The 26475-nt window shown below is 50.2% G+C and overlaps 1 protein-coding gene across 1 annotated transcript in view; it reads right to left on the bottom strand.

Moving 5' to 3' along the window:
• The window catches only part of ALDH1A3 (aldehyde dehydrogenase 1 family, member A3), a 33854-nt gene extending 29159 nt beyond the window's left edge, over positions 1 to 4695 (bottom strand). Inside the window, exon 1 of the mRNA XM_012642722.1 lies at positions 4491 to 4695. Within this exon, the coding sequence (XP_012498176.1) occupies positions 4491 to 4589 (99 nt within the window). The 5' untranslated portion in view covers positions 4590 to 4695. The remainder of the gene's footprint in view (positions 1 to 4490) is intronic.
• Between the last annotated feature and the right edge of the window lie 21780 nt (positions 4696 to 26475).

The following is a 26475-nucleotide window of genomic DNA, read 5'->3' as shown; positions in this document are numbered from 1 at the left end:
AAACCCAAGAAATAACCCACAAAAATCACTTTACTGGGAACCTCAATTATCCAGAACACAGCTAAGCCTGTTAAAAAAAAAGATGTCATAAGCAAACTAAAAGGAATGTACAAAGTCCATGCACTGAAATGTATGTATTATTTATTGTTAGTTTACACTAAGTTCTAACTGCCTTAAAAACATCAAATTAAAAGAGAGGGCTTTTGGAAAGGAACTAGGAGCAGAGGTGGCAGGCAACATACAAAACACCTTCTGACAGCACAAAAGTCCAGCTGCCCAGTGAGAGGTCAGACAACCGCTGGCTGTCCCAGCTCGAGACGGTCTTATCATCAAGACTGCAGCCATGGAAATGGCTAACACACATTTCCATGAAATAAAATGCCGTCAATAATTTCAAAGTACGGAATTAGTTCATCAGTTTCCATTTCTGTATCTATATGCATATAATATAAATAGCTTTACTTTGCTTTTCTTTGAATTGTTTAAAGGAAGAGCTACATCCCGCAAGGGCTAATTTCAATTATTGTGAAACTGATTCATTTGGAACATTTGACTCCCCAATGACGACAGATGAGAGAGGGGAGTTGTCTCCTAAGAGTGCAGCTTGGTTACATTCTCTGTATTGGGCTCTTCTCATATAAACCCTGCAGTTCATCAGCAAGGAAGCCCAGTCGGCATCTGGGGAGGACCAAGCACAGAAGGCAGGCTCTGGCTGGGCAGGTGGGCAGAGACCACCTGCCTCCAGTTTGGAATCCAGAGCTGACAGCATCCATCTCCAGTGGGACAAACCCATCTAGCTTCTGGAAGCTCAGCGCCTTCATCGTGAGGCCAGGCCCCCAGGGAAGCGCACAAGGAAAAGGCCAGGCTACAATTACAGGTTTATTCTTCCAGCTGAAACCAAATCCAAGAGTTCACTTTTGCCATCCAGCAAGTCATCACTCGGTAACAGCGAGAAATTAATAAGTGGGGAAGAGGAGTTAAGTTAGTGCGGGGAGGAAAGTGCAGCCAGGAAGAGAGGCCCATTTGTAGAAAGATGAAATTTCGTGGGTTAGATAATAGAGACTGTCAGTGAAAACTGCTGATTCTGGGTCCTTCCTGGTATCAATTCCAAGGGGGAGGGAAAATGAGAAGGTGGCAGAAGAGAATATAAATAAGGGGGCTGGAAACGGATTGCAATGATCGGATGTCTGCTATACTTCATCTCCAAGCATGCTCTTCCAAAGAAAAAATTACTTGGTTGTTCATGACATTGATCCACAGTCCTTTCTAACCAGCAACCTCTAAAAAAATTCACTGCTTGACTCTAACCATATTTTCCCATCACAGTGTTTCCAATTTAGCAAAATCTTTTTCTTTATACCACACTAGTAAATAATCTTTTTTTTTTTTTTTTTTTGAGACAAGGTCTTGCTCTGTTGCCTGGGTAGAGTACAGTGACATTATCATAGTTCACTGCAACCTCAAACTCCTGGGCTCAAGCAATCCTCCTGCCTCAGCCTCCCAAGTAGCTTGGGCTACAGGCCCATGCCACCATACCGGGATAATTTTTTGTATTTTTTGTAGATATGGGGTTCTTGCTATGTTGCTCAGGCTGGTGTCAAACTCCTGGCCTCCTGCCTCAGCCTCCCAAAGTACTGGGATTATAGGCGTGAGCCACCACACCTGGCCTAGTAAGTAATCTTGTAAGTGGTTTCTACTGTTGATTTCGTCTCCACTAGAACAAAACAAAAACACAAATCGAAGGAAAGGGTCAGTGAATATGGCCTACCGGTTACGCTGGCTGCATTGTTTTGAATTCCAAATCAGAGTAAAGGGTCTAGAAAGGAATTGTTGCCCTTGACTTATTAATTGGTATACAAAAAAATAAAAATAAAAATACCTTATAGAGGTATAAAATTAAGCTACATTGAGCTGTAGACAGAATTCACGTTTTACCAAAGGGACAGAATGACATGGAGTCGGGACCGAGCTGGAAGGTGTCTCGGGCAGAGGTGAAGATGGCAATCATACAAGTGAATTCTGCTGATGCCATTTCCAGTAACTTCCATTGGTTGTCAGGCCACTCAGCTAAACTCAAACAGAATATGTTTTCAGAAAAGGAGATTTGGGGGAATTTTATTTTTCATAAAAGAGATAATAAAAACTGGTGTTTTAAGGAACCAGAAAACCTTGAAGAGAATCCCTGCTACTGGAAGAAATTTTATAAGAAAGAACGCCCCTAAATTGGAGGGGGCTTCTATCCTCTGAGATCTGTGTGGAGACCCTTGAGGGGCCCTTCCCTCTCCAGAGTCCCACAGCATGACAAATGAGGGGGCCTTGACAAAGTCATCCTTCTGGAAGCTGGACCACCCTTGGAAATGGCACCAGTGAGGCTGGGGCTCATGCAGACCATCTCTGGTGTGTCCGCTATTATCGAGAAGCACCAGGAGTCAGTTTCGAAAACAGCAGACCATTGCTGGCTTCCTTGCTCCACCCGCCCACCCGCGCCGGGCCTCAGCTCTGAACTTCGTTTCTTCCCTTGGCAGGCGCTCTCATCGGCCTCTCCAGCTAAGGCTCCCCGAGCGCCGATGCCCGTGTGCCCACCCTCAGCCGTGCAGGCTGCCGGGGCCCCTGACTGCTATGGGGAGGCCTCTGCGGAGACGGGCCAGGAACAAGGACACCACAGGCAGCGGCACTGTCGCCCACGGGTGAGGAGGGTGCAGCCTGGGGTCAGGCATTTGGAATCATCACCTCCTGGAGCCCCCTCAGAATCCTGGCTCTCCAGGCCCCACATCTACCCCCTTTCTTAGCTTCAATCCTACACTCGTTCCGTTCAACCGCAACGGGTGAGGTGGCTCCCACCAAGACAGCAGTCACTCATTGCTCTGTGAATCTTCTGAGATCCTCCTCCCTGAGGCTACATTTATACTTTTAAAGGGTCCCAAAGAATCGTAGAGAAGAAGATAAACTTTTCCTACGTGGCCAAATTGCTCTGATAGGACTCAAAAACATAAAAAATAAAAGGGCAATGATATATTTACTTTCTGGTTTCTATAGTATTACAAAACCCTATACAACCAACATAAAACAAACAACAAAAAACCCACCACTGCCGACAGCAGCCAAGCACCATAGGGTTAGGGTCTTAAAAAATTAAAATACTATTCTCACTGTTCCCAGAATTTGTGTTGGAATTTTCGCTCTGAAGCCGATACTACGAGGAAAATTACATTAAAAATAATTTCCAGCGTTTACAGTGACGTGTCTCTGTTGATTACAGAGCCTTCTGAAAACAGTTAATTTAAATGTCACGTGATCAGAGGCGCAGCCGACATTGGGAATTAAGTGCCAAGAGACCAAAATCTGAAGGCCACACATAATGCCCTGCGACTTTCTCTGCCTGATTAAAACTATTTGAGAAAGATAATTGCTACTTTTGAAAGTAAAATTGATGAGGGAATTTTCTAAGTGCTGTGTCAGCTGCAGTCAGGGGATATGGATTAAGTGGCAAAAACAACAAGAGCCAAAGTTGGGGAAAGTGAAGCCAATGGCTCAGGGCCTGTGCCCCTAAAGTGCCCCATACCCACCCCACAGAGAGCAACGCACCTCAAACAGCCTGGGGTGTGCTCCCTTGGGATGTGCTCCCAGCCCGGGTCTCCTAGCCTTCCTCAGCCCCAGCTCGGAAGCCTCGCCATCTTCCTTTCTGTCCCAGGCAGGTGATCTCACTGCTCTGCCAACGCTGTAGCCTGCCAGCCCACAGCGCAAAGAAGCAGAGAGCCCTGCATCTCTGCCGCCCAAGGGACCCCAGGCACTCAGTCCTTGCCACCCGCGGCTTCCCAAGGCCCAGATCTGAGACCTTCTGGGAACAGGCTCCTGTCCTATAAACGCCAGGACCTCTGGGCTCCAGGGCAGTTTCATCAGTGAGCACCTTCCTACTCCCCTTAGCTCTCCTGGCAAGCTGGGTACAAGCTCAGCACAGAAGGTGCTTCTCGCGTTGCTCCGAGGACCTGAGGACCTGTTTCCCGAGTCTCTCAACTGCAACTCCCAGAGTGGCCCGAGCTCTCAGACTCGCTCTTCGCGTTCTCGAGCACCCTCTGACCCTCCCCAAACCAGACTCGTTCATCCCGGAAACCATGCCCAGGCGTCTGCAGGGAGACCACCGCGCTCTGAGTCTGCGCGGCCCGTACCTCCACTCGCGTTCAAGCAGGCGGTGCTGGGACACGTCGGGGCTGCGCTGGGCTGCAGCCTGGCACCCTGTGGGCGCTGCTCGGCCTCCCTCGCCCAGCTTCGAGGCTAACATCTCTGAGCCCCGCCGCCTGTGAGCCGGCCCAGGATGCCCGGGGAGGGTGCGGTTTCCAGAGGGCCAGGCCGGGGCAGGGAGTCTCGGGTCTCGGGAGCGCTGGGCGAACTCCCGGCCACCAGGACCCTCGCCCCCACCGCCCGGGGCCAGGCCGCTCAGCGCAAAGGCTGGCTGGCGGCCGGCCGTCGGGTGGGAGGGGCGCCCATCTCACCTTGGTGAACTTGACCTCCAGGTTGCGGATGGGGCGCGGCAGGGCAGGCGGCTTCTTGTCCGGCTGCCCGTTTTCCACGGCCCCGTTAGTGGTGGCCATGGCTCCTCCGCGCTCCCCGGCCCGACGCGCCCGAGTCCTTGGCGCACCGGCTCAGCTTGGGCGCTGCGCAGCCTGCTAGCGGGGTGACAGCTCCCCGCCGCTTTATGGAGCGCCTCACGCCTCCCGCCCGAGGGGGCCGTCTAATTGGCTGCAGGACCGGAGGAAGGGAGGGCGGGCGGCGGGAGGGAGGGGAGGGGGCCGGCCCGCCTCACCCCACCCCGCCCGCCGCCCCTGCGGGAGCCGGGCCACCTCACGCCCCGCCCGAGCGCCGGCTGCGCCGCCCGCGTGCTGCAGACCGGCAGGGCGACCGTGCCGTGCGCTCTCTAGCCCCGGAGGCTGCCCTTGGACGAGTTCCCCAAAGCGCCACTGGGCCCCGGAAGTCCCAGGGCTCGGACACCAGGCCCGGGCAGTGAGTTGAGGCGCAGGGGCCGCAGCGGCCGGCTCTCTCTCCGAAGTCGGGCGGGTTCGCTGGCTGCACCTGCAGTCCCCTGGCCCCTGCCGCTCCGCGCACTCGCCCAACTTTGCCCGGCGCGCCACGCTCCGGGGATGCGCGCTCGCCTTGGGGCCCTGCGCCGTGCCTGGGGTTCAGTCTCAAGGCCAGGCAGCCCGCGTCGCTGCGCACGTGCCGGCCTACGGTCCCCGCGCCCTACCTTGCCCAAGCCCAGACAGCCAGCGGGATCACCCTGGGCCCGGGTGGCCCAGAATTTCCCCGCAGCCCTGGGGCTTCCACGCCAAGAGGCAGAAGGAGACAGCAAAGCGTCAGGCCCTTCCAGCGCTGTGCTCCGGAGCCCCGCACCACTGGGCCCCTGTCCTTCACGGGCGCACACCGTCCTGCAGCCCAGAGTCCCGCGGGAGTTTTCTAAGTGCTGTGACAGCTGGAGTAGGGGGCTATAGATAAGTGGCAAAAACACGAAGAGCCAAAATTGGGGGAAATGAAGCCAATGGCTCACAGCCTGTGCCCCTAAAGTGCCCCATACCCAGCCCACGGAGAGCAGCGCACCCCAAACAGGGGTGTCCTCCCTCGGGAGGCGCTCTTAATAAATTAAAGTTCCTCTGATGGTGGAAAGGTCTTGTGCTGTTAGGGGTGGGAATGCCCAGCTGTGCCGGGACAAGGGGTCAAGGGGGCCAGGAATGGGCTAGGGCTGACCAACATTGGCCAGTCTGTGGTCCATCTCAGGCTCACACGAACACTGGTGAGTCCCAGAGTGATGCCACCTCTGTCCTCAGCTGCTCCTGCCAATTCCTGGGTTCCTTGCCTTCTCAGCCCGCCCCATGGCTCCCACTTAGGAAAACATCTGGGCAGATATCTCATGCCAGGGCCCCTGGCTGGATGCTGAGCCCTAGTGTCTGGGTGCCAGGGCCCAGCAGGACCCACAGGACTCCCTGCACAGGGGCCAGAGATCCAAGACCAGTGGGTGCACCAAGCACTGGGGGCTGCAACTAGAGAAGCTTTCCAGACTGAACTATTCCAAGACTTTATCTAGGATCCTGGATAGGTGAAATTATGTCACGTGGCCAAAGCTTTTTTTTTAAAAAATTGAGAATTTGTAGAGGAAACCGTGTTAATTAAAAAATTTCTGGATTGATGGGTGGTGGTGAATATGGTTTGGGGCTTAGAACTTTGTTCCTTTCAGGTAAGCGAGCACAGCCTGTTTGCTTGCATGAAGTCAGGAACGAAAGCCACCTCACCTCAGACCCAAAGATGTCCCCACGACCAGAGGTGTCTGGCGTCGGGAGCCAGTTGCAATGACGCCGACTGGCTCACCTGCAGCTCCCCGGGTTGATCCCCACGTGATCCTTGGAGCCTGAGATCAGAGCGCAATGCTCAGCCATAGACCTTGTCACAGTAGGCGGCTCCCAGAGAGCAGGTCACGAGGATGGGCTGAGCTCTGGGCTTGTCCAGACAGGCAGGCTCTACGTCTGCTCCCCTTGGCTTGCCAGTCAGCAGGAGGTGAGGGGGCAAGATGCTCTTCTCCCATTTTACAGATGAGTAAACAGAGGCATGCGGATACTTGTCCCAGACATTGCCGTCAGTGGAGGAACCAAGGCCGGACTGTGTGGGATTGGGTGGTATAAGGCATGGAAGAGGGGTTTCTCTGATATTCCTCTGTCCCATTTTAATCAACGTGAGCACCTGTGTCCTGCAGTGGCCCCATGTCGTTGGGGCTGCACGGGGTATACTGCAGGTACCAAGTGCTTTACAGGTACAAAAGCGGTGGCAGTGTCCCTCCTGGCTGTGTTTTTCCTAGGAATCAAATCTCGTAGCCCTGGCCTCAGAGGTGGTGACAAAAGGGGATTGAGGAGGAGGAAGGACTCATTTTTTTTTTTTCTCACAGGGGGTTACTGGAGGTCTGGGAGGGGAGTGGGCTCCCCAAGTGACAGAGTGGCAGAGGCCCAGCTGCTTCTGACACATCTCTGAACTGAATCCCTGCTGGGTACCCTTGGACTGGACACTTGAGCTCTCTGAACTTCAGTTTTCTTTTCTGCAGTCTCCTTCCACTTTACAGTGTCTGGGGAAGCTTGAGAGAGAGAACACATGACACGGTGCTTTCTAAACTGTAAAGTGCTATCTAGATGCCAGTTCTTAAGTTTCCTGTTCTTCCTGGAGACTGGTTCCTTTCAGCAGGCTTTTCTTCTTGGAAGTCAGCAAGTTCCCTTCGCTTCCTTCTGGCTCGCGGGAGCTCTTCGAGTAACAGTCCCGCTGCTGACTTCGTTGTGAGAAAGTATTTTTATTTTGTATTCAGCTCTGTGCTGCTGCCATTGCCTGCTGCTTGACTGCTTAGAATGTCAAATGGGCTGAGGCCCAGACATTTCATGGCGAGGGCTTGTTTGTTTGATGAACTCTTAATAAAAATAAGCATGAAGGAAAGACTAAGATAAAATAGAAGTTGAGTAACTTCCCCCTAAACTCAATCTAATTCCATTTTTACACCCATAAGCATTTGTGGGTGACGTCGAGATCTGTAGCAAATGTGATTAATAATAATGGTGACAGTAATGGAGCCCCCAATATTGTTCCACTGTATTTCGAGTCTGGTACCTGAGCCTCATTGAGGGGTGCCCAGGCCTGTTGAGGACCCTTACTGTCCCCAGAGCCCTTCCAGGCCACTCACCTCACTCCGTGCCTGGGAGCTGAGGCCAGGCCCTGGGACCCAGGTGCGTGATCTATACAGAGGCTCCTTGGTGAGGGCAGTTCTTTGATGGAGGGAAGCCAGTGTAGCCCACCCCACTGGGCAGCTCTGAGGTGGGCTCTTTGGTGACTTAGGGCAGGTGACCTAACCTAAGTTTTCTTGGTTATAAAATGGGGGTGATACTTGTCCCTGAGCTGACTTCACTGTGAGCACCTCCCTGCTGGTATCAATGCAGTAGGTTCTGTGTTTCGTGTGAATCGCCCAGTGACTTGCCCCAGACTTGACTTGAACAGAGAACTATGTACCTTTCAGCCTCACTATAACTTAAGCTCTGTCAAGCCTGCTCTACACTGCAACATCATTCTGTCCTCAGGGAACTCGCAGGCAAATCTGTGTCCCTGCGAGTTTCCTTCAGTGACGATAGCAGAGGCGATAGCACCCCGGGCCGAAGAAAGATGAGCTGGTCAACACCCAACCAAGGCGAAGAGAAAGGAGCTACCACACCGACCACAGGGTGCTTTCCACGGCTTTCTCTTTGGCCCTGCTGGTCCTTTCTGGCCCCGAGGGACGGTCTTCCACGTACCATACTCATTTGAGGTAAATCAGACTTAGACCAGGCAGAAGCAAACAGAGAACTAATTACGTAAAAGCAAAGAGGATACCTCACAATATTTGTGGGTCAGGTCTTGCACACATACATACATACAGCCTGACAGTTCATGGCTGCTGGAACTTTCCCCTTAGTTTATCTTCCAGTGGTTGAGAGTCATGACAAGGCCAGGAGAGAGCATAGTGGATAGGGTAGACCAGCTAGTTGACCGCCCAATTCTTTTCTTTCTTGCCAATGGAACCCCATATTATTGAGGGCAGCAATGTGCTTTGATAAAACATATTTCCCACCTCTCTTACAGACTGCGCTGGCTAAAGAGATATAAGCCAAAGTCTTTGCTTGGGGCTTCCAAAGAAGCTCTTTACATGGGGCTGAGTCAGCTGAGAGGGTCTTCATTCCTGCTGCCTGGACCACAGACATGAGGGCTGTATCTCCAGCAGCCATCTTGCAACCATAATGTAATTCCGCAATGGAGATTACATAGTAAGGAAGTTGGAACAGACACATAGAAAGAGTTCAGGTCCCTGATGACCCTGGAACCAGCCTCTTCAGGCCTAAATTTTCTTTCTTTCTTTTTCTTTTTCTTCTTTTTTTTTTTTTTATGTGAGCAAAGGGTAAATCCTGGTATTATTAAAGCCTGCCATTTTGGTTTTCTATTATATGTGGCTGAACTAAATCCTAAGCAATATAGCTGGCTGTTGGCCACCACTATGACAAAAAAAGCAAACTTCTAAACTGAAATGGAATCATCATGTCATTTTTTTGTATAAAAGAGCAGCACATTAAAAATAATTTTATCACCATCTCACCATCTCTGCTATTTTGACCTTAATCAAATGTCCTAGACATGCTGTGCTCAGGTTTATAATAAAATTGTTTTTAAAGACACTAATCCTAGGATGAAATAAATGAAGCTACCTCATTGATTCATTCAAAGCTTTAATTGCCTAAATTGGACGGTGACGTCCTACTAGGGAAGAGAATCTCTGTGGTATAAAAGCCCCCGTGGAGGTGGGAGGGTAGCCTACCATCCCGTGGTGCCCATGGGTGTTAACTGTGCCCTCAAATCTACTGAGGAAGGTGGCAGCACTCAGAGCTGATGTGACTGTACAGGTCCCCAGACCACCCAGACCTGGAAGATGCTTGGCCAGCCCAGTGTTCTATCCAGGTAGCAAGAAAGCAGACTCTTGGTTTGGAAGTATAGAAAATGTCACTCCATATTATCACTGCATGTCACTCATAATGTTCCACACTTCTCAACACCACCACCAGACATTCTCAGTGATATGAGAAGTTGCTCGCAAACTTTCCAAACCTCTTCAAAATTCAAGGATTCTGAATTTTGAAACAAGCTTAAATCTTTTTTGGGTTTGAGTTCAATGTACTCCAGAGAAAACACACTTCCTGGTTAAAAGGAAAATCATTTAAGAGGGCTTATAAAACAAGGGTTCAGGAAGATTCTTGGACACAAAGTGGCTCTCACGAAACAATTGTGCTGAGTTAAGCCTAAGTGAATCAGAAACATACATATTAAATTTCCCTTGAAATTCACATGGGTATAAAAATGTCAGGAAAGGGGGCTTAGCAAAATGCATTTTGCCAAACCCGAAATGTTTGAAAAATAATTCGAGTGTGTTAGGGTTTGGTTAATCACTCTTGGGTTCATCTACCCTAGCCCCATAGTGACAAGACCCCTTCCCCATAAAGGAGCATCAGTTACCAAAGAATCTTGCCTTGGATTTTTGCCATTATTTGAATCCTGGGGTGGAGACCAGGGTAGGGGATGGAACGGTTGTTAAAGTCTGTGTTCTGATGAGATTGCCTAGGGATCCTCTTGTAGTCGTGTCTATGGTACGTGAGTTTCTCAGGCAGCACTCTTGAGGTTCCCCTGTAATCAGAGAGTCTCTATAAAGCACATCATGTCCTTTCATATGTTTAGGCATAGCAGACAGGAAGCCTATTTATGTATATTTTCATCTAATTTTTTCATATGGCATTATGGTGATCCTAAAACCTCCACTCCGCCTCCAGGGGAATAGATTAATTAGTGATTTGTAGCATTTTCAAATTTATAATGTTTTTCATTATTGAGTATGTCTTCAGAGATTGAGTTTGCATTATACTATGTAATATGATATAATATAATATGATATAATATAATATGTATTATTGCAAACATAATTTATCAATTAAGAGACAATGGATTGGATATGGTGTATTTTCCATCAGTGATAGTAAATAAGCATAAATATTAGGAACAAAACAGAGATTATAGGCTTTACATGGCTTAAGTGTGCAGCTCATAGATTCCATGGATACTTTGGCTATTAGGAATTTTGGCCCATCTTTTGTCCCAGGGAATACCAAGTGTTTGCACCTGTTCACAAGATCCTGCCATTCCACTGCACTTCTTCTGTTGGCCACTAGATGTCATGATGCCAAATTGAGTAGAAAGGTGCCGCTAAAGTTTGTTGTAGCGTGAGAAGCAGGCATTTACAAAGCCGTAAATAAATGGCAGTGTAAAACCTTGTTGACAGTAGAGTGCCCAAAACTTCATTTGCATCTCAGACACAATGCTAGATCTGGTGATTAGTGTCCAGGTTAGCCCACAAAAGCCCGCTCACTTCTTCATGAGCCTAAAATATATTCCTGTCTGAGATTAGAGAGATGTGGGTGCCACCCTCAGACCAGCCAGAACTTGGGCCTGGCACCCGATCTTTTCGAGCCTCTACTTCTTCTGAAAACTAGAGTAACAGATTCCTAATAGCCAAAGTACCCATGGAATCCATGAGCTGCACACTTAAGCCTGCCCAGAGAGGGGGTCGTGGGGATTAGCGAGAGTGCAGGTGTGACATGCCAAGCACATTTGCAATAAGACAGTCAAGATGTTGCAGCTGCCTGAGTCTTGATGAGGCTGACAGGAAGCACCACCCACAGCCCTGTCCTGCCTGTCCTTGGCTCTCAGGTGTCACCCCCACCTGGCTGCTTTGTTGGGTCCTGGGTGCCCACCTCACCCCTTCCCTCCCACAAGCAAAACAACCGAGGACCCTCTAATGGAAATTTGCCAAGATTGCAAAAGGGTATATGATGCTAAAGAATAAATATGGATGCGTCTAGGAGGTCAGCCTTGCAGGCAAGCAGATTGGGAAGGACTCTTGCAAGGGCATTTACCAGCCTCAGCATTTAAACTCCCTTGGTCTCAGATTCCATCTCTGTAAGGAGATGATGGTACCTGCTTCATGGGATGAGAAACCTGACTGAGGTCGCTGATGTGACAGGGCCAGTCCCTGCCTGGTGCACAGTGGGTGCTGTTTATGTCACCTGAGACTCTCTTGCTAGGGAGACAGACTCCTGTCCCTTCCATCAGCCCTAGCCAAAAAACCTCCAACTGCGTGGGCAGCTTCTCAACCCTTCTAGAACCTTCTTCCTAGTCTTTTTTCTGCTTGATGCCACAGGTGGCTTTCAGTGGCTCCAAATCCCCAGGGACAGAGACCCTTCTCTTGCTGATACCAGGCCTCATCTCCCCCACCCCCCAATGCATATCTACCTCACTTATATTTACGTTTCACCTCTTCATTGCAGGCACTTCCTGGGCTCCTTCTAGAAATCTTTCTGGCTTTGGGCTTCTGAAAGCCCAACTTGTTTCTCTCTCTCCTGTTTCATTAGCCATGTATCAGGGCTGATTCTTCTCTGTCTTTTTAGTTTCTTCCCCAGACTGCCTCGGTTGGGCACTTGCAGCAAGCACTGTGTAGAGAAGGATCTTGACTCATCATCGGAGTGTCTCGATTGATTAGCTATGTCTGCCATGGCCACAGGATGCAGGCAGGCCCTACAAGCCAGCCTTCTCACACTGCAACCTGCGCAGGAGTCACCTGGGATCTTGTTAACCGACAGGTTTGATTCACAGGCCCGATATGGGGCTCAGGATTCTGCCCTTCTAACAGGCTATAAACAAGTACCTAAGAAGTGTCCTCTCTACATTGGCAGCATCAGCATCTCCTGGGAGCTTGTTAGAAATGCAGACTCTCGGGCCTTGCCCTGGACCTGCTGATATGGACTCTGTAGGTGGATAAAAGCTCCACTTGGGAGCATCAAATGCACACTATGGTGTGGGAAGGGCTGCCAGGTTTGGGTCGGGGTCATACCTGGCCCCTCAGGAAAAGCATCCCTCACCCCACCACCGCCCACATTGTCAGGATGGCCGAAATGAGTCCTTCTTCTCTTTCTAGTTCTCTGTTTATTTTCAGGGTGGAGATGACATGATGTTCCACTTCGAACCCGAGGAAAGGCCAATACCTGTCCTAGCCAAGATCCCAACTGCCCGCACTCTTTGGAGGCTCCTTACAGCTATCCCCAAGGGAGTGGCTTTCCAGAATTTTAATCAACGCAGTTTTACAAGATCAAAATCTAGAAACACCAGGGAGGTACTATTAAGGAGAGGTTATACTTTCATTACATTGAATACAAGTCGTTCTTTATACTGATCTTGAATTCTGGGGTCTGAGCAAGGCAGGCTTAATGGGCTGGGGAAAGACTCTGTGGAGGAACGTGGGTGTCAGTGCACTGTGGGAGTCAGGCCCTGTGCCCACGGGAGGGAATGAGATGCCTCTTACCAGGCCAAGAGCCCCACTTTGGGACGTGAGACTCTGGGGGCAACAAGGCACGACGACGTGTTTCCCCAGAATGGCTGAGGGGGGACACTGAAGGGATGAGTGTGGACGGTGGACAGTTGAAGCAGGCAGTGGGAAGGCAGAACCAGGAGACAGAACCAAGCCTCAGGCCTGAGGGGCAAAGTGAGGTCAGGGCGGGGCATCCACGTGGGCTCCGAGCAGCTGTCCTGACTCAAGCTGAGTGGTTTGAGATGGAGGCTGAGGGCGGGCCAGCGGCTGTGGCTGTCTCAGGTGCCCGGCCCTGCCCTGCAGTGAGTGGCTCAGGCTCCTGTATGACAGCATTGACTGTAGGTGTCGTGCCTATTCCAACTCATGGGGTAGCTACATTGTAATATATATGTGATTTTATAAACATACGATTATATCGATTTTATGGATAGTTTATTAGTAGGTCTGAAGCGAATGCATTTCCGGAGAAAATTATAATTTGTATTTATTTGTGTAGTCATGCATTTGACATTGGTCTTCTTTGCTATGCTGAACTCCCATTCATGTTATGAACTGAGAGACATGAAGTCACCAGTTTCAGTCACCTCGGCTCCAGCACTTGTGTCTAACACCTGGGGTACCTGGGGGAGGTCTCTAACTCTCAGCTTCGTCCTCTGCAAGAGGGGGTGGATTGGCAGCTCACAGGTACGGGGATGGCCTGAGCTTCCAGTGCTGGGCTGTTCTGGAAATGGGCCTCTCCAGGAGAGGGTGCCGGTGCCAGGTCAGGCTGGGTGTGTGGTCACCCTTCACCTACTCAAGGAGGGGGTCTCCACGGCCACAGTGCGTTTATAGGCCAAGGTTAGGGTTGTTTTTTGCTCCCAGAGGAATGGAATGGAAGGTTGACTAAGGGGAGAGAAATTTTTCTGAGACACCTGAACAAAGGCTGGAATAGAAAGAAATGCTGTCTAAAGTAGAACTAATGCAAGTATGAGGAATGATCAAGAGAATGAAGCAATATGACATAGTACCAACCACTCTCCTGCCCGATTCCTAATCCCTTCCCACTTGTTTTTTTAATTTTTTTCTTAGAAACAGGGTCTCACTCTGTCACCCAGGCTGGAGTGCAGTGGCATAATCAAAGCTCACCGTATCCTCGAACTCCTAGGCTCAAGTGATCCTCCTGCCTCAGCCTCCCAAGTAGCTTGGATTACTGACTAATTTTTTAAAATTATTTTTTGTAAAGATGGGGTCTCGTTATGTCTCAAACTCCTGGCCTCAAGCGATCCTCCCATCTCAGCCTCCCAAAGTGCTGGCATTACAGGCATGAGCCACTGTGCTCAGCCTAATTTCTAAATTTTTTGTAGCTATGGGGTGTCACTATAGTTGCCCAGGCTGGTCTGGAACTCCTGGGCTCAAGTGATCCTACCACCTCTGCCTCTCAAAGTGCTGGGATTACAGGCGTAAGCGAGCCACTGTGCCCAGCCCCTTCCCACTTTGAATCAACTCACCCTGGCCGTCCAGGCCTCCCAGGATTGACCTTCTGCCTCTGTGCCACACCTGCGCCATGCTGAGTGCACACCGGGTGCCAGCAGCTATACAGGGTGTCTTTCTGTTCTTAAAACACAATCATCGTGTTTCCACCTAGGGCCTTTGCGATTGCAGTTGCCTCTGCCTGGAATGCTCTCTTGCTCAGATCTTTGCATAACTGACCTCTTCTCATGAGAATCTCAGCTCAACGGCCACCTGACGCCTCCCCCGACCAGTCTGTCTGGAACAGCATCCTCACCCTTCCCTCACAGTGCCCTGATCTATCGTGCTTATGTCACTGATTATACCTTTCCTATGGACTCCTGCTTCTAGAACAGAAGTGAGTAACTGCAGGGACCCCCACAGTAGCCGCCAGGTGGCGTCATTAACCCAGGACAGCTTGGTACTGGATACCCCAAGGTGCCTCAAAATGCTCAAAATGCAAATGGCCATTTGTATATTTGGCACGTTCCCCAAGTGGAAGTTGAATAGTTTATTAGTCGATCTGAAGCGAATGCATAAGGACTAATAGTCTTTCTAGAGCAAATTAAAATGAGGCCTTGGATTGGAGTAATGAAAAACAAGTTCCGCTTGTTTTTCCACCTGTGCCTGGGACATTTCTAAAAGAATAGCATTATCAATGCTTGACCTGTAGACCTGGTACAGACCACAGAGATCTCCAAAACCTATTTCTTTATTTTACGGGCAAAGAAACTCTAGACCAGTAGGACAAGCCATAGAGTTAGCTGTGACTGAACTAGGATCGAGGAGCCCAGGACACTGGACTCCCCGTCCACGCTACTTTCTTTGACACCGTGTGAAAACCCATGGCCCCCAGGCCTGTGCCAAAGTGCCCTCTCCGTTTGTATCTCGTAAGAAGCAGAATCCTGAACGAAGTGTCTGGTAAGCCAAGGCTTTATTCTCTGTGACAAAGCATTTTATGAGCTTGGCACCATGACGGCATGGGTAGTGGGAAGATTTTTTTAAAAGAGGGAAATATCCGAGACGGCATGCTTGGGCCTCTGTGTTGTAACCCTGTCTTGGCAAAATAAAAGCTGGTAGCTTTGGCGCAACAGTACCAGAGATGCCAGGGAGTCCCAGCTTCACATCTGGGCCAGGCCTGTGTGGACCGTGCTGAGGGCCCAGGGTTGGGAGACTGGCGCCTTGTCATCCTGTGCACCAGCCATTTCTGCTGGGCCTGCAGCATCTCCCACAAGGTATTTTTAGTGTGTGCTTTGAAGGTGCACAGCTCCTAGGGGTGTCACCTTCAGACTCTGGGAGGGCTGAAGATAGGTCTGACTTCGGCTGTTGCTAGGTAGTATCTTGTCTGCAGGTTCGGACACATAGGAAAAGCCACCACCCTTTTAGAGGTAGTGGAGGTCCCTTCCAAACATGGTTTAGGGAGCACCCAAACTGTTTTCTTCCATCCTGCGCTGGTGCTCAGGAAGCTGCACCATAAGACTGCATGGTACACGCCATGTGGGCTTATTATATTTGGGGTGTTGATTCTCGAGAGGGGAAACATTTTAAGTGATGCTTGTGTTAAAACATACCTTACAGCCATGAGCCAGTCCACAGAGCTGTTTCTACTCAACTCTGCGTATCGGAACTGATAGGCAAACTTACGTTTTCTTCTTAAGGTGTATGGAATTTATTATCCATTATGTACATTAAATATAAAAAATGTTTGAGTAGGTGGTCTGGTACATCATTGTCTGTAACTGCTATTTCTTACCTACAGGCCTCTCTCATCTTTAAAGCAATCTAGCAACTTCCTTTCTGCTAACCTTTGTGATTGAAGGAACTTATTTCTGGTAACTTTCCCAATCCACAAAACCGATCCCATTTTAAGGTGGAAAAGTACAGTGTTAACAATAGCATCACTGTTTTTTTGTTGGTGACACGAAAATGTTTAAGCTTGACCCTAACACCAGTTGCTATTGAAAGGTACTGCCTTGTACAAAATAACAAACCAAATCCCAAACCGTCTGTTTATGGTTATTACGGTTCACTTCATTAAGCCATAACTCTGATTACATTCTTTCTCCTGCCCTACCCTGAAGGCTGAGCTCTGAGGCCAGGGGGCCGGGCCTGCTCTTCTCTGGGAACTGTGTGTCCAAAAACATGCTTGGGTGAAATAGACGAGGGGCGGATAAAGGCAGCTCTCAAGCTTTGAGGAGACCTTGGCTGAGGGGCTCCTGCTGGGCCCTGGGGTCATGATCCCCCACCCCAGCACCTGTCTCTGGAGGCCCCGGGTTCCTCCTGCACTTGCAGAGATTGAACTGGGGAAGCCCTGGGTGAAGAGGCTGAGGTGCACGTGGGAGTCTGTTTCAATCTGGGATAACGATGCACAAGCAGACATTGTAAAAGAATGCGATGGAGTGAACAGAAGAGCCCATGGCTGGGGGTGACGGTGTGTGGGTGTCCCTGACCCTCTGTGTGTCTGCCCCTCCATCAAGCCACACTTCGTCTTGGAGGCATTTTCCCAGGGTCCCGTTGCTGCTCTAAATGACAGATGTGAAACATCTGGATGGGAGACTGTCCTCAACCCAACGCACGCAGCCCTTGACAACATGTGCTTCTGGCAGAGTTGTGGCCTTGGACGCACCTTCAGGGTCATCCCCTTGCTCGAGAGGCTGATGAGGAAGATGGAGGCAGGCAGGCTGGGGAGGTGGGTTGCCCTGGGTTCATCCTCGCGCTCAATGGTGTGGGGCCTCGGGCAAGCCTCTTGGCCTCTCTCGGCCTCCTCACCTATAGAATTGAATCACACCTACTCGAGGGTGCAGTGGCGAGGCCCCGAAAACGGCCCCCATGAATGGTGCCTCTTGGTGCTCATGTCCTGCGCTCACTCTGGATGGCCCCGCCACTGCCTTAACTCCAGAACATGCTGAGTGCTGTTGGGCCAGCTTGGGGTCTGAGTCTTAAGAAAGTTTAAGAAGGTAGCATCTTCTGCCTCTGTACTTGGGAGGCCTGAGCCTCCACGTAACAAGTTCAGGGATCCTGCTGGAGAGGCCACGTGGAGAGGAAGAGGCCCTGAGACCTCTGAGAGAGACAGACCCAGTTTTTCCAACGTCCTGGCTGATCCCCGACTCCCAGCCATTCCTGCCAAGGCTCCAGGCAGGTGAGTGCAGTCACCTTGGATGTCCCCCCTCTCCAGTCACCGCTCAACTGTAGCTGGGTGAGAGACCCCAAACAAGACCAGCAGAGGGACCCTCTAGCTGAGTCCCAGTCAATCCTTAGAATCATGAGAAATTTAAAAAATGCCTGTTGTTTTAAGCCCTGAGCTTGGGGGCAGTTTGCTATGCAGCAATAGATCACGAGACATGGGCATACCCTAAGGTGAGGAATGCCAGCTGCCTGCACGATATCCACCATGGGGATTGGAAAGATTTTCCCTTAAGTCTCAATACAGTGCCTGGCACATAGCGGGTGCTCAATAATAGCTGGTCTTGTTATAAATAAATAGGTGGTTTTCCCTCCCCTGTTCTCTAATTAGTCTAAACACTGACCTTACATGGGCCCTGGCTCTTAATGTCCTGGAATCTTGTTTAACTCCATGGAAGGGGGCTCCAAGTGTAGCTACCCATTGGCGGAGCCATATTTCAGAGCATCTTGCTCAACAGACATTTCCAGGGCTGGTATTATGTGCCAGACTGCAGGCCAGGCACTGAGGCTCCAGCACACAGCACAACAGATACTCCGCTGATCTCATAGCTCCTGCAGAGTGGGGAGAAGACAGACATGGAATGAGAAATTGCAAGGGTCAATAGTGGTGCGGAGAAATGCAGAAGGGGTTTAGTTCAGTTGCTAGCGACAGAGACTGGAAACCATGCCACTTAAAGAAGACAGAGGTTTATGTTCATGTACAGAGATGAGAAGTCTAAGCAGTTCCAGCAAGGCACCTCCACTAATCAGAGAGTCTGGTGTCTTCTTTCTTTCTCCCAGCCATCATAGCTTATAAAGTCCACCCTTATGTTGATCCCAAGATGGCTGCTGGAGCGTCAACCATCACGCCCACATTCCAAGGGGAAAAGACAAAGAAGAAAGTCTGCCTCCTGATTTTAATTACCCCCTTTTTAAAGAACGTTCTTTGAAGCTTCCCCCACCCCTAAAGTCTCTGCAGATATCTGTGGACTTGGGAAATGCAGTGTTTCAGTTGGACCCGTTACTGCCCCAACAATATAGGGGTCTCTTAGTCAAAAAGAAAGTAGAATTGTTTGGCAACTGGCAGCCTCTACCACGGGGACAACTCCTAATCGCAGAGGCCATCCCAGGGAAGTAATATTTTTAAGCAGAAAGAAAGTGTGAGTCAATTAGGCAAAGAGCGTTGCAGGTAGAGAGAACCAACCCTACATAAAGCCCAGAGGTAAGAAATCTCCTGGATTCTTAAAGGAACTCACTGGAGTCCAGTATGGACCTCTTACCCCTAAACATAATTGCCCCATCTGTTTAGGAAGAGCTTGCTTTAGCTTCAGACCTGTGAGAACACGAGCCTCCCCATCTGCCCTGGAAGAAGCTGGGGTCGCCATTCACACTTGGGTCTGGGTTTCTGCTCCTCGCCTGAGAGCCGACTCAAGGAGCTGAGGCTCTGGGACGTGAATCGGGAAGAGGAACTCCCAAAACAAGGAGAAATGGATCCCTACCTTCCTCTCATGGGCTCAGGTGGCCTCTGAGGGGTTCAGGGGACCCCTTAAAGCAGTGGCCGGAGAGGCTACAGCCGTGAGACTTGTGTTCACTTCCAAGACGCCCCGGCATGCTGTTACCTGTTTACTGATTTAGTATAATAAATGCATGAAACAATATTTTAAAAAATTACAACCTCCTGAGCTCTGGGCTCTATAGCAAAGACTCCCCTAAATTCCTTTCGTTCTGATCCTACACATCGATGCAGCATGTGAGGAGTCTGGAGGGAACCCAGCTAGATTTGCAGGCCAGACAAATGTAAAACATGTTCATTTTTTTTCTTTTTCTTTCTTCCATTTTTTTTTTTTTTTTTTCCTTTCAACAACTGGGGCCAGCCAAGCCCACTTCAAGGAAAGAAGCTGTATTTTAAGTTAGCCTCATTTTCTGGAACTGGTGGGAATGTCTTCATTTTTCAGGTTTCTGCCTGTGGTTACCTTGCGAGGCTTTCCAGGCCCTCTGCGTCCCCTGTCTTGCCACATCCCAGTTCCTCCCGGCTCCCCTGCCCGGCGCATCTGCTGCGGGCTGAGAGCCCAATAATTTTCCATTAATGCCTTGGACAGAGAGGCCTACGCAGCTGCACAGCTCGTGATGCAACGTACCCAACACACACACTCCCTGCCCGGCCCCCGCCACCCCTGGCCAGAGAGCCATCGGAAACTGGTGTTTACTGGGAAGCGATTTGACTTTGTAACACGGTGACCACAAGCCCGGATCCACCGGCCGACGCAGCCCCAAACATTTCCTTCTCTCATGAGCTTCCCATCCCTCACACAGTTGCTGTTTGGAAAAGTGTGGCTCGGGAAGGGGAGGAGAAAGTGGTAGCCTCATAAACTGGGAATGAAAGAGTATTTACACTCTGTCACTAGAGGTCGAGGCTGCTATATACAGTGGGCAAAATGGTGATTGTTGCTCCCTTGAAAAGTGAGCCATAACTCTTTAAATGTGCCCAAGTCATCGCTTTCAGGACCTGACTCTCGTTTCTTAGAAGGCATTACGTTGCCTTAATATGCAACAGTCTAACATAACATTAAATCATTTTTTAAAGTTTCATCTAGTTGAGCCTGAGCCAAGGTATTCTTGGGTTGGGTTTGCACATCCACCCTTTTTTTTTTTTTTTAAATATAGTTAAAAAGAAACACACGACAAAATACCTATCAAGTGATTTCACTCTTGCTGGTGTCCAAGAGTGATCTGTTGGCTAAGTAGGTCCCTTTGGTTTCTAGGAGCCCCGAAGAATGGCTTCATTTTCAAGATCAGCAAGTGTTCTCTAAGTGCCCACCACACACACCAGGCTGCAAAATGAGAGCGTGGGAGGAGGTGGCTGGGTCGGGTGCAAATCGGAAGAATCATGGTTTTCCAGGGATACCAAGACTTGGAGAGAGAGGCTAAGCCAGAGCTGGGAAGATGGCAAGGGCTTCTGCCTCTTTTATAAGCGATGCTTCAGCAAAGCCTTCACCTCACATATACTCTGTTTCCTCAGCAAAATCCTACTCGCTCACTGAGGCTCTGAGTGAGGGCTGGATGGAACCTTCCTTCCTCCTGCACCAAAGCTTCCCCTTTGTTCCTCCTGCAGGCCCCCCTTGGAACCGAAAGTTAGCTCCCAGTCAACTCTGCCTTGGTTATCCTTGGTTGTTCACACGTCGGCCTCCCCACGGGCAGGAAGAGGGGAGCCAGGTCTTGGTCTGCCTAGAATCTTTGTGGCTTTCCGGCATCCTTCAGTGCCTCAGTGAATGAAGCAGAACCCCCAAAATGCACAGCTGGGGGAGATGGGGAGACATGGCTTCCATAGCAACCTCCCACCCACTACCTGGTTGTCAGCACAGACCAGCCCCCACCCCCCGGCAGGCCCCCCATTGCTCACTTCCTGACTCCACTCCTGCCCAGGTAGGAAAGAGACTCATCTTCAGGGCCTGGGTGAATGTTTCCCAGGCACGTTCTGAGGGCTCACTGCTAACCCGCACTTGGTCCTCTGCCAGGGACCCGGGCCCTCGGGAGCCTCTCCTGGGGCCTTGCTGTGGAAGGCTGCCAGGGGGACTTGAGCCACCCTGGCCTCTGCCCAGAGCATGTCCAGCAGGGCTGGCATCAGCTGCCTCCCAGCTACCTGTGAGAGATGGCCAGCCACCAGGGTCCTGTCGCAAGCAGGGCCTCTTCCTGGTCTCCTTGGGCCCGGCCTCTCCTCTGCAGATGGCTTGGCCAGTCTGGAAACAGCGACTATGGACAGAAACTACTTCTCACGGGGGGTTTGGAAACCACAGCTGGGCATCAGCCAACAGCCTTTGCACAGGGCAGTGGCTCCTGGGTAGATACTTAAACTCCGGGAGGGTGGACAGGAAGTGACAGGGACAATAGGGGGCATTGTGTCTTCTCCCAGGAAGCTCTGCTTTGTGTCGCTTCCAGGGAAATTGACTCTCAGGCAGCTCGGTCTGTTCCAAAGCAACAGCTTTATGTGATTATGTTAGTCCTGGGCTCAGATGAACCCGCCCTTCCACCTCATTAACAATGCCAGCAGGGCCCGGCCGTGCCATGGGGGGCTCTGCGCCCTAATTCATCGGGCCAGAGCTGAGCGTAGGAAGTCGTGGCAACAATGCGTCTTAGAGCAGAAGCTGTCTGTGGAGAGAGTGCGGCTTTGATGTGGGTCCCAGTCCTGATTAGGGTTGACGGCTGGGGACCGTCAGTGCTTGGGAAGGTGGCATAAGCCCAGATGGCATTTGGGATGTGGGTTTTTGCACCTGGGTCTGTTGAAGTTTGATGAGGTTTAACACGTGCAAACAGTGGCTTTTGTTCTGCAGGACAAAGGCCTTCCCCGACCTGGGCCCAGGCGGAGACCTCGGTGGTGGCACCGTTTCCTCCCCGTCGCCTCTTGTCACTCTCCTTGTGGAAGTTTAATTAGGACAATGAGCTTTCACAGGCTCATTTCTCACTCCAGCAACTTTCTAACACTTCATAACGAGGAGGCTGGAGTCTGAGGACAGGGGGAGGGGAGGAGGCCTGGGGAAGGCGAAAAGGACCGAAAAGGACGGTTGAGGGGGCCGGGGCTTGGGGGGCCGGGGAGGGGTGTGCGTGGAGAAGAGCAGAACAGGCACAGAGGAAGCTCGAAACCACAGCACAGGTCCTTGGGGAACTGTGGACTGATCTGGGAAGAGAAGAAAATAAAACAAATTCTAACTGGCCTTTGTTTTCTGGGTGGCCAGACAGTAATTTCCCCAAATTCTCTATGGTTCTGGAAAAGAAAGCAAAAGATCAATCATTGCTGACTTTGTGACTTTCAGAACTGGATTGTGCGAGCTGTTACTTAACACCTTAAACTCCTCTCGCTCCTACGCAAGCATTTCTCATCCACTGGGTCCTACACGATGGGAGTGGCAGTGACAGGCCGAGCCCCTGGCCCTCTCCTGAACCAGGTTCCACACTTTTTACCCTGGCTTGGACGTGGGAGTGCCGTCCCCTGCGTAGACAACAGGATCCCATGTTAGGGGTGCAATCCTGCTGCCCTGGATGGAGATGCTGGCTTCGTTGGGCCCCAAGAATGTGAAGAGATGGGGGTGGAGGGACAGAGGGTCTCTGAGCGTCCTTGCCTGCGTCAGTCAGTTGAGTGCAGGTCGTGCTGCAGTAACAAGTACCCAACATTTGGGTGCCTAAAAACCACAGCGGTTGAGTTCTTCTTCGGCTACATGTCCATGGTGGGTCAGCTAGCGGCTCTGCTCGTCCCCTGACTCCTGGCCCCACGCTGGTGGAGCGGTGTCCCTCCATTTGCAACACTGGCGATTGGTTTGCAAGGGGGGAGAAAAAGAGACGGTGATGGCATCTCGGCTCTTGAAGTGTCCTCCTAGAGGCGACATACACGATCTTGCTCAATTTCATTAGCTGAAGAAAGTTACACAGACATACCTAATTTCTAACAAGGGGAGATGGGTCAGTCTGTCGTGTTTCTGGAAGCTAGAACCAGAAATATTTCATGAGTGGCACTAATAGCCTGTTTTAGTTATCTACTGCTGTGTAACGAATTACCACAAAACGTAGCAGCTTCAAACAACAACCGTTTATGTTCTTACTCAGGAATCTGGGAACGGCTTGGCTGGGTGGTTCTGCCTCAGGGTCTCTCATGAAGTTGCAGTCAAGTTGCAGTCCTTGGGGGCTGCAGGCATCCGAAGGCTTCCCTGGGGCCGGAGGATCTGCTGCCAAGATGGTGTGCTCGCCTGCTGGTGGCCCAGGCGTCACTGCTCACCAGTGGATCTCTCTACTGGGCTGCTAGGGCGTCCTTGTGACATAGCAGCTGGTTTTCTCCAGAGCTAGTGATGAGAGAGAGAGAGAGAGAGAGAGAGAGAGAACAAGCATTCCTGCAGTGCCGTTTATGACCTAGTCTTGTATTCTTAGAGTCATATATTATCTCAGCTATGTTTTCTTCGTGAGAAGCAAGACGCTGAGTGCAGCCCACACTTAAGCAGAGGGCAATTAGGTTCCACCTCTTGAAAAAAGGAGTGTCAAGGAATCTGGGGTCATATATTAAAACCGCCACACCTGCACAAACTCCCCAGGTAACTGTCAGGATACCAGGACCAATGTGAGGGGCTGCAGGCCCATCTGGTCCTGATTCAGCCCAAGCTCTTTGATTGCAGCTGGGACCTCTCCATCTGTCCCTGTCCCTCTCCAACTGGACAGGGGGTGAGGTCCCAGGAGGGTGAGAGGAGGAGAGTGCACACCTTTCAAAACAGTCTCATGGTAAAGAGAGACAGAGAAAGAGGAAAAAGGGAAGCAAACAAGCCTTTAAGTCTGCTTAACTTCTTCCTGGGCTTAACGCAGCCTGCTCTGTCTCTGGTAGGTATGGCTTGCTGGAGTCAGGGGTCCCTGCCTGTGGAGACTGAGACACCCCTTTGTGCAGAAGGTGAGCAAACAGGTGCGATCCTCACTAGCCAACGCACTCAGTGCTTGGGGGGTGATTTTGTGCTGTAGCAAAATGACGAACCACTGCGCGCCTATCTCTTTGAGTTATGAGTGCAACTTCGAGGCTAAGGGTTCTAGTGACCATCCTGGCACACATGCGACTCCCAGCAGAGATGCCAGCCAATCGGCACCAGAAATGGAGAGAACCCAAGAGAAAACCTGTTAGGAAGTCGGCAAATGGAGCCAGGGAGGCGGGCGTGAGATGGGCAAGGTTTGCCCAGCCCCAGACCAGACCAGAGGCTCCGGCCTCCTATGTGCAGGAAAACTTTCAAGCTCAGCCCTTGACAACCCACACAGCTGTCAGTAGGGTATTCTCAATTTGGAGAGGGAGCCACAAGGATGTGAAATTTAAAAAATGACATTGCTCCGGTTGTTTAGAAAAGTTGTCAGTAAGGACAGTGGTTTTCTATCCACCTCCATCTCCTGCATTTCTAGAATATCTGGGGTAGGGGATGGTGCTTTGGGTCCATACCTCCCCTGGGATTCTGACCTAGTTAGAGCTCAGTGCCTGAAGGCTCCCTTCTGGGCCACTGGGAGTGTCTGAGCGTGAGTGGGGAGGATCGGGGTAGTGCTGTCCCCAGATGGCAGGCACACAGAGGGTAGGGGTTGCTGGCCATGAGGGCAGCAGATTTCCTTAAATAGCCTTGCTATTTACTTTTTGGACAATAATTTACAAAATTATTGGAAAAAAGGAACATATGGAATTTGGCCCAAAGAAGAAGGGCTCAGGTGACTTACTGGATCCAGGAGGCATGTCCTGCAGTGATGCTCTACGGGGCTGAGAACTGGGCTGGAGGCAGCCTGACCCCAGGAAAGCCTCACTTGTCCAGGCAGCCCCACGGCTGTGGCTGCGTGCATCTGGCCAAAGGCCTGGAGGGAGTGAGCGTCCCAGCCAGTGCCTGCCCCTCACCCTTACCAGTGAGAATGGGAGTTGGTCCACCCAACAAGACCCCAGGAACCTGCCAGAGCTTGATCAGCCTGGGCCAGTTCCTTCTCTGGGGGGTAGCTTTTTTGTCTTTCTTTCCTTTCTTGTCTTTCTTTTTAAATTTTTTTTCTGCCTCTCTTGCTGCTAAGTCTCACTGTTCTCCCTTTGGGGAACAGTTGAGACTTTGCTTTCCATGATGAGACTGAGCCCTGTTGCCCTTCAAAACATGGCGAATGGACTCCTGGTGGGAATGATGGTTGGTATGATTCTTTGGAAACAGTTCAGCAGAATCTAGCAAAGCTGCACATTGTCTCTGCCCCAGGAAGTCCACTCCTAGGTATATGCCCAAGGAAGACCAATGCTTATGTTCATCCAAAAATGTGGACAAGAATGTTCATGGCTTTATTCCTGAGAGCCCCAACTGGGAAACATCCAAATGCCCACAAGAGGTAGAATGGATCAGTATGCTGTGGTATATCCACACGACGGGACACTTAGCTGCAATGGAAATGCAAGAGCCCAGCTCTACAGAGACATGCGGATGGACCTCAGACACACACCCTCGAGAGAAAGAAGCCAGACAGAAAGAGTGTATAATTCATGGTTTCGTTATGTGAAATCCAAGGATAAGCAAAACCATTCCTGGGGGTAGAAATCAGGTTGGTGGCTCCGTTGGGTGGGGTCTGAGAGCCTTCAAGGGCTGGAAATGTTCTATTTCTGGGTTTTGGTGGTGGTTACACAGGTGTATACATAGGTGAAAAATTCATCAAGATATAAGATATGTGCACTTTACTGTATATGGGCTATACCTAGAAAGAAAAATAAAATTAAAAAATGAGTGACAAACAGGTTGCTTGTTTGTTTTGGGTCTTTCTGGAGCTTTTAGAGATGTTTCCTTAATGATGAAGAATTGATCATTCAAAGAAAACCAGTACAAACGTCACTTTGTCTCCTGGACTTTGGAGTCTTTCCAGGAAGAAATAATTTTAGGGGGAAATGACATTCTAGTAGCAGAACTTTCTCCCTCTGAGGAGGCGATCCCTGCCCCCTCCCTCCATGTGGAGGTTCATGCAGCAGCAAATAGTTTCAACTTTCAGATGTCATCTTCCAAGCAGAGTTCTCATTATGGTCTAATTACCTTGGCTATTGGAAACAGGAAATGAATAGCTAAGCTATTGAACTTGGGGAAAAAAGAAGAGAACAGCTTCCTACCAATATTTTTTAAGTTTCAAAAAGATCACTGCTCAGTCTCCTCGGGGCTTTTAGGTATGTTCAAAATTTGCCTAATTATATATTTTAACAAGAAACCAAAGAAAGAGCTAATCCAAGAAAGTGTAGTTTCAATCTTTTGGATAAATAAAAATAAATGTGTGGATGTAAGCTATAAATAAATACATTTTATATTTTAAAATACCTAATTAAATGTTTACTTGAGGAATTTCTACACATCATGGTAAAAATAATATATAGG

This window comes from Propithecus coquereli, unplaced genomic scaffold (assembly GCF_000956105.1).
Source record: "Propithecus coquereli isolate 6110/MARCELLA unplaced genomic scaffold, Pcoq_1.0 Scaffold184, whole genome shotgun sequence".
NCBI lineage: Eukaryota > Metazoa > Chordata > Mammalia > Primates > Indriidae > Propithecus > Propithecus coquereli.
This window is presented reverse-complemented; position numbering and strand designations above follow the sequence as displayed.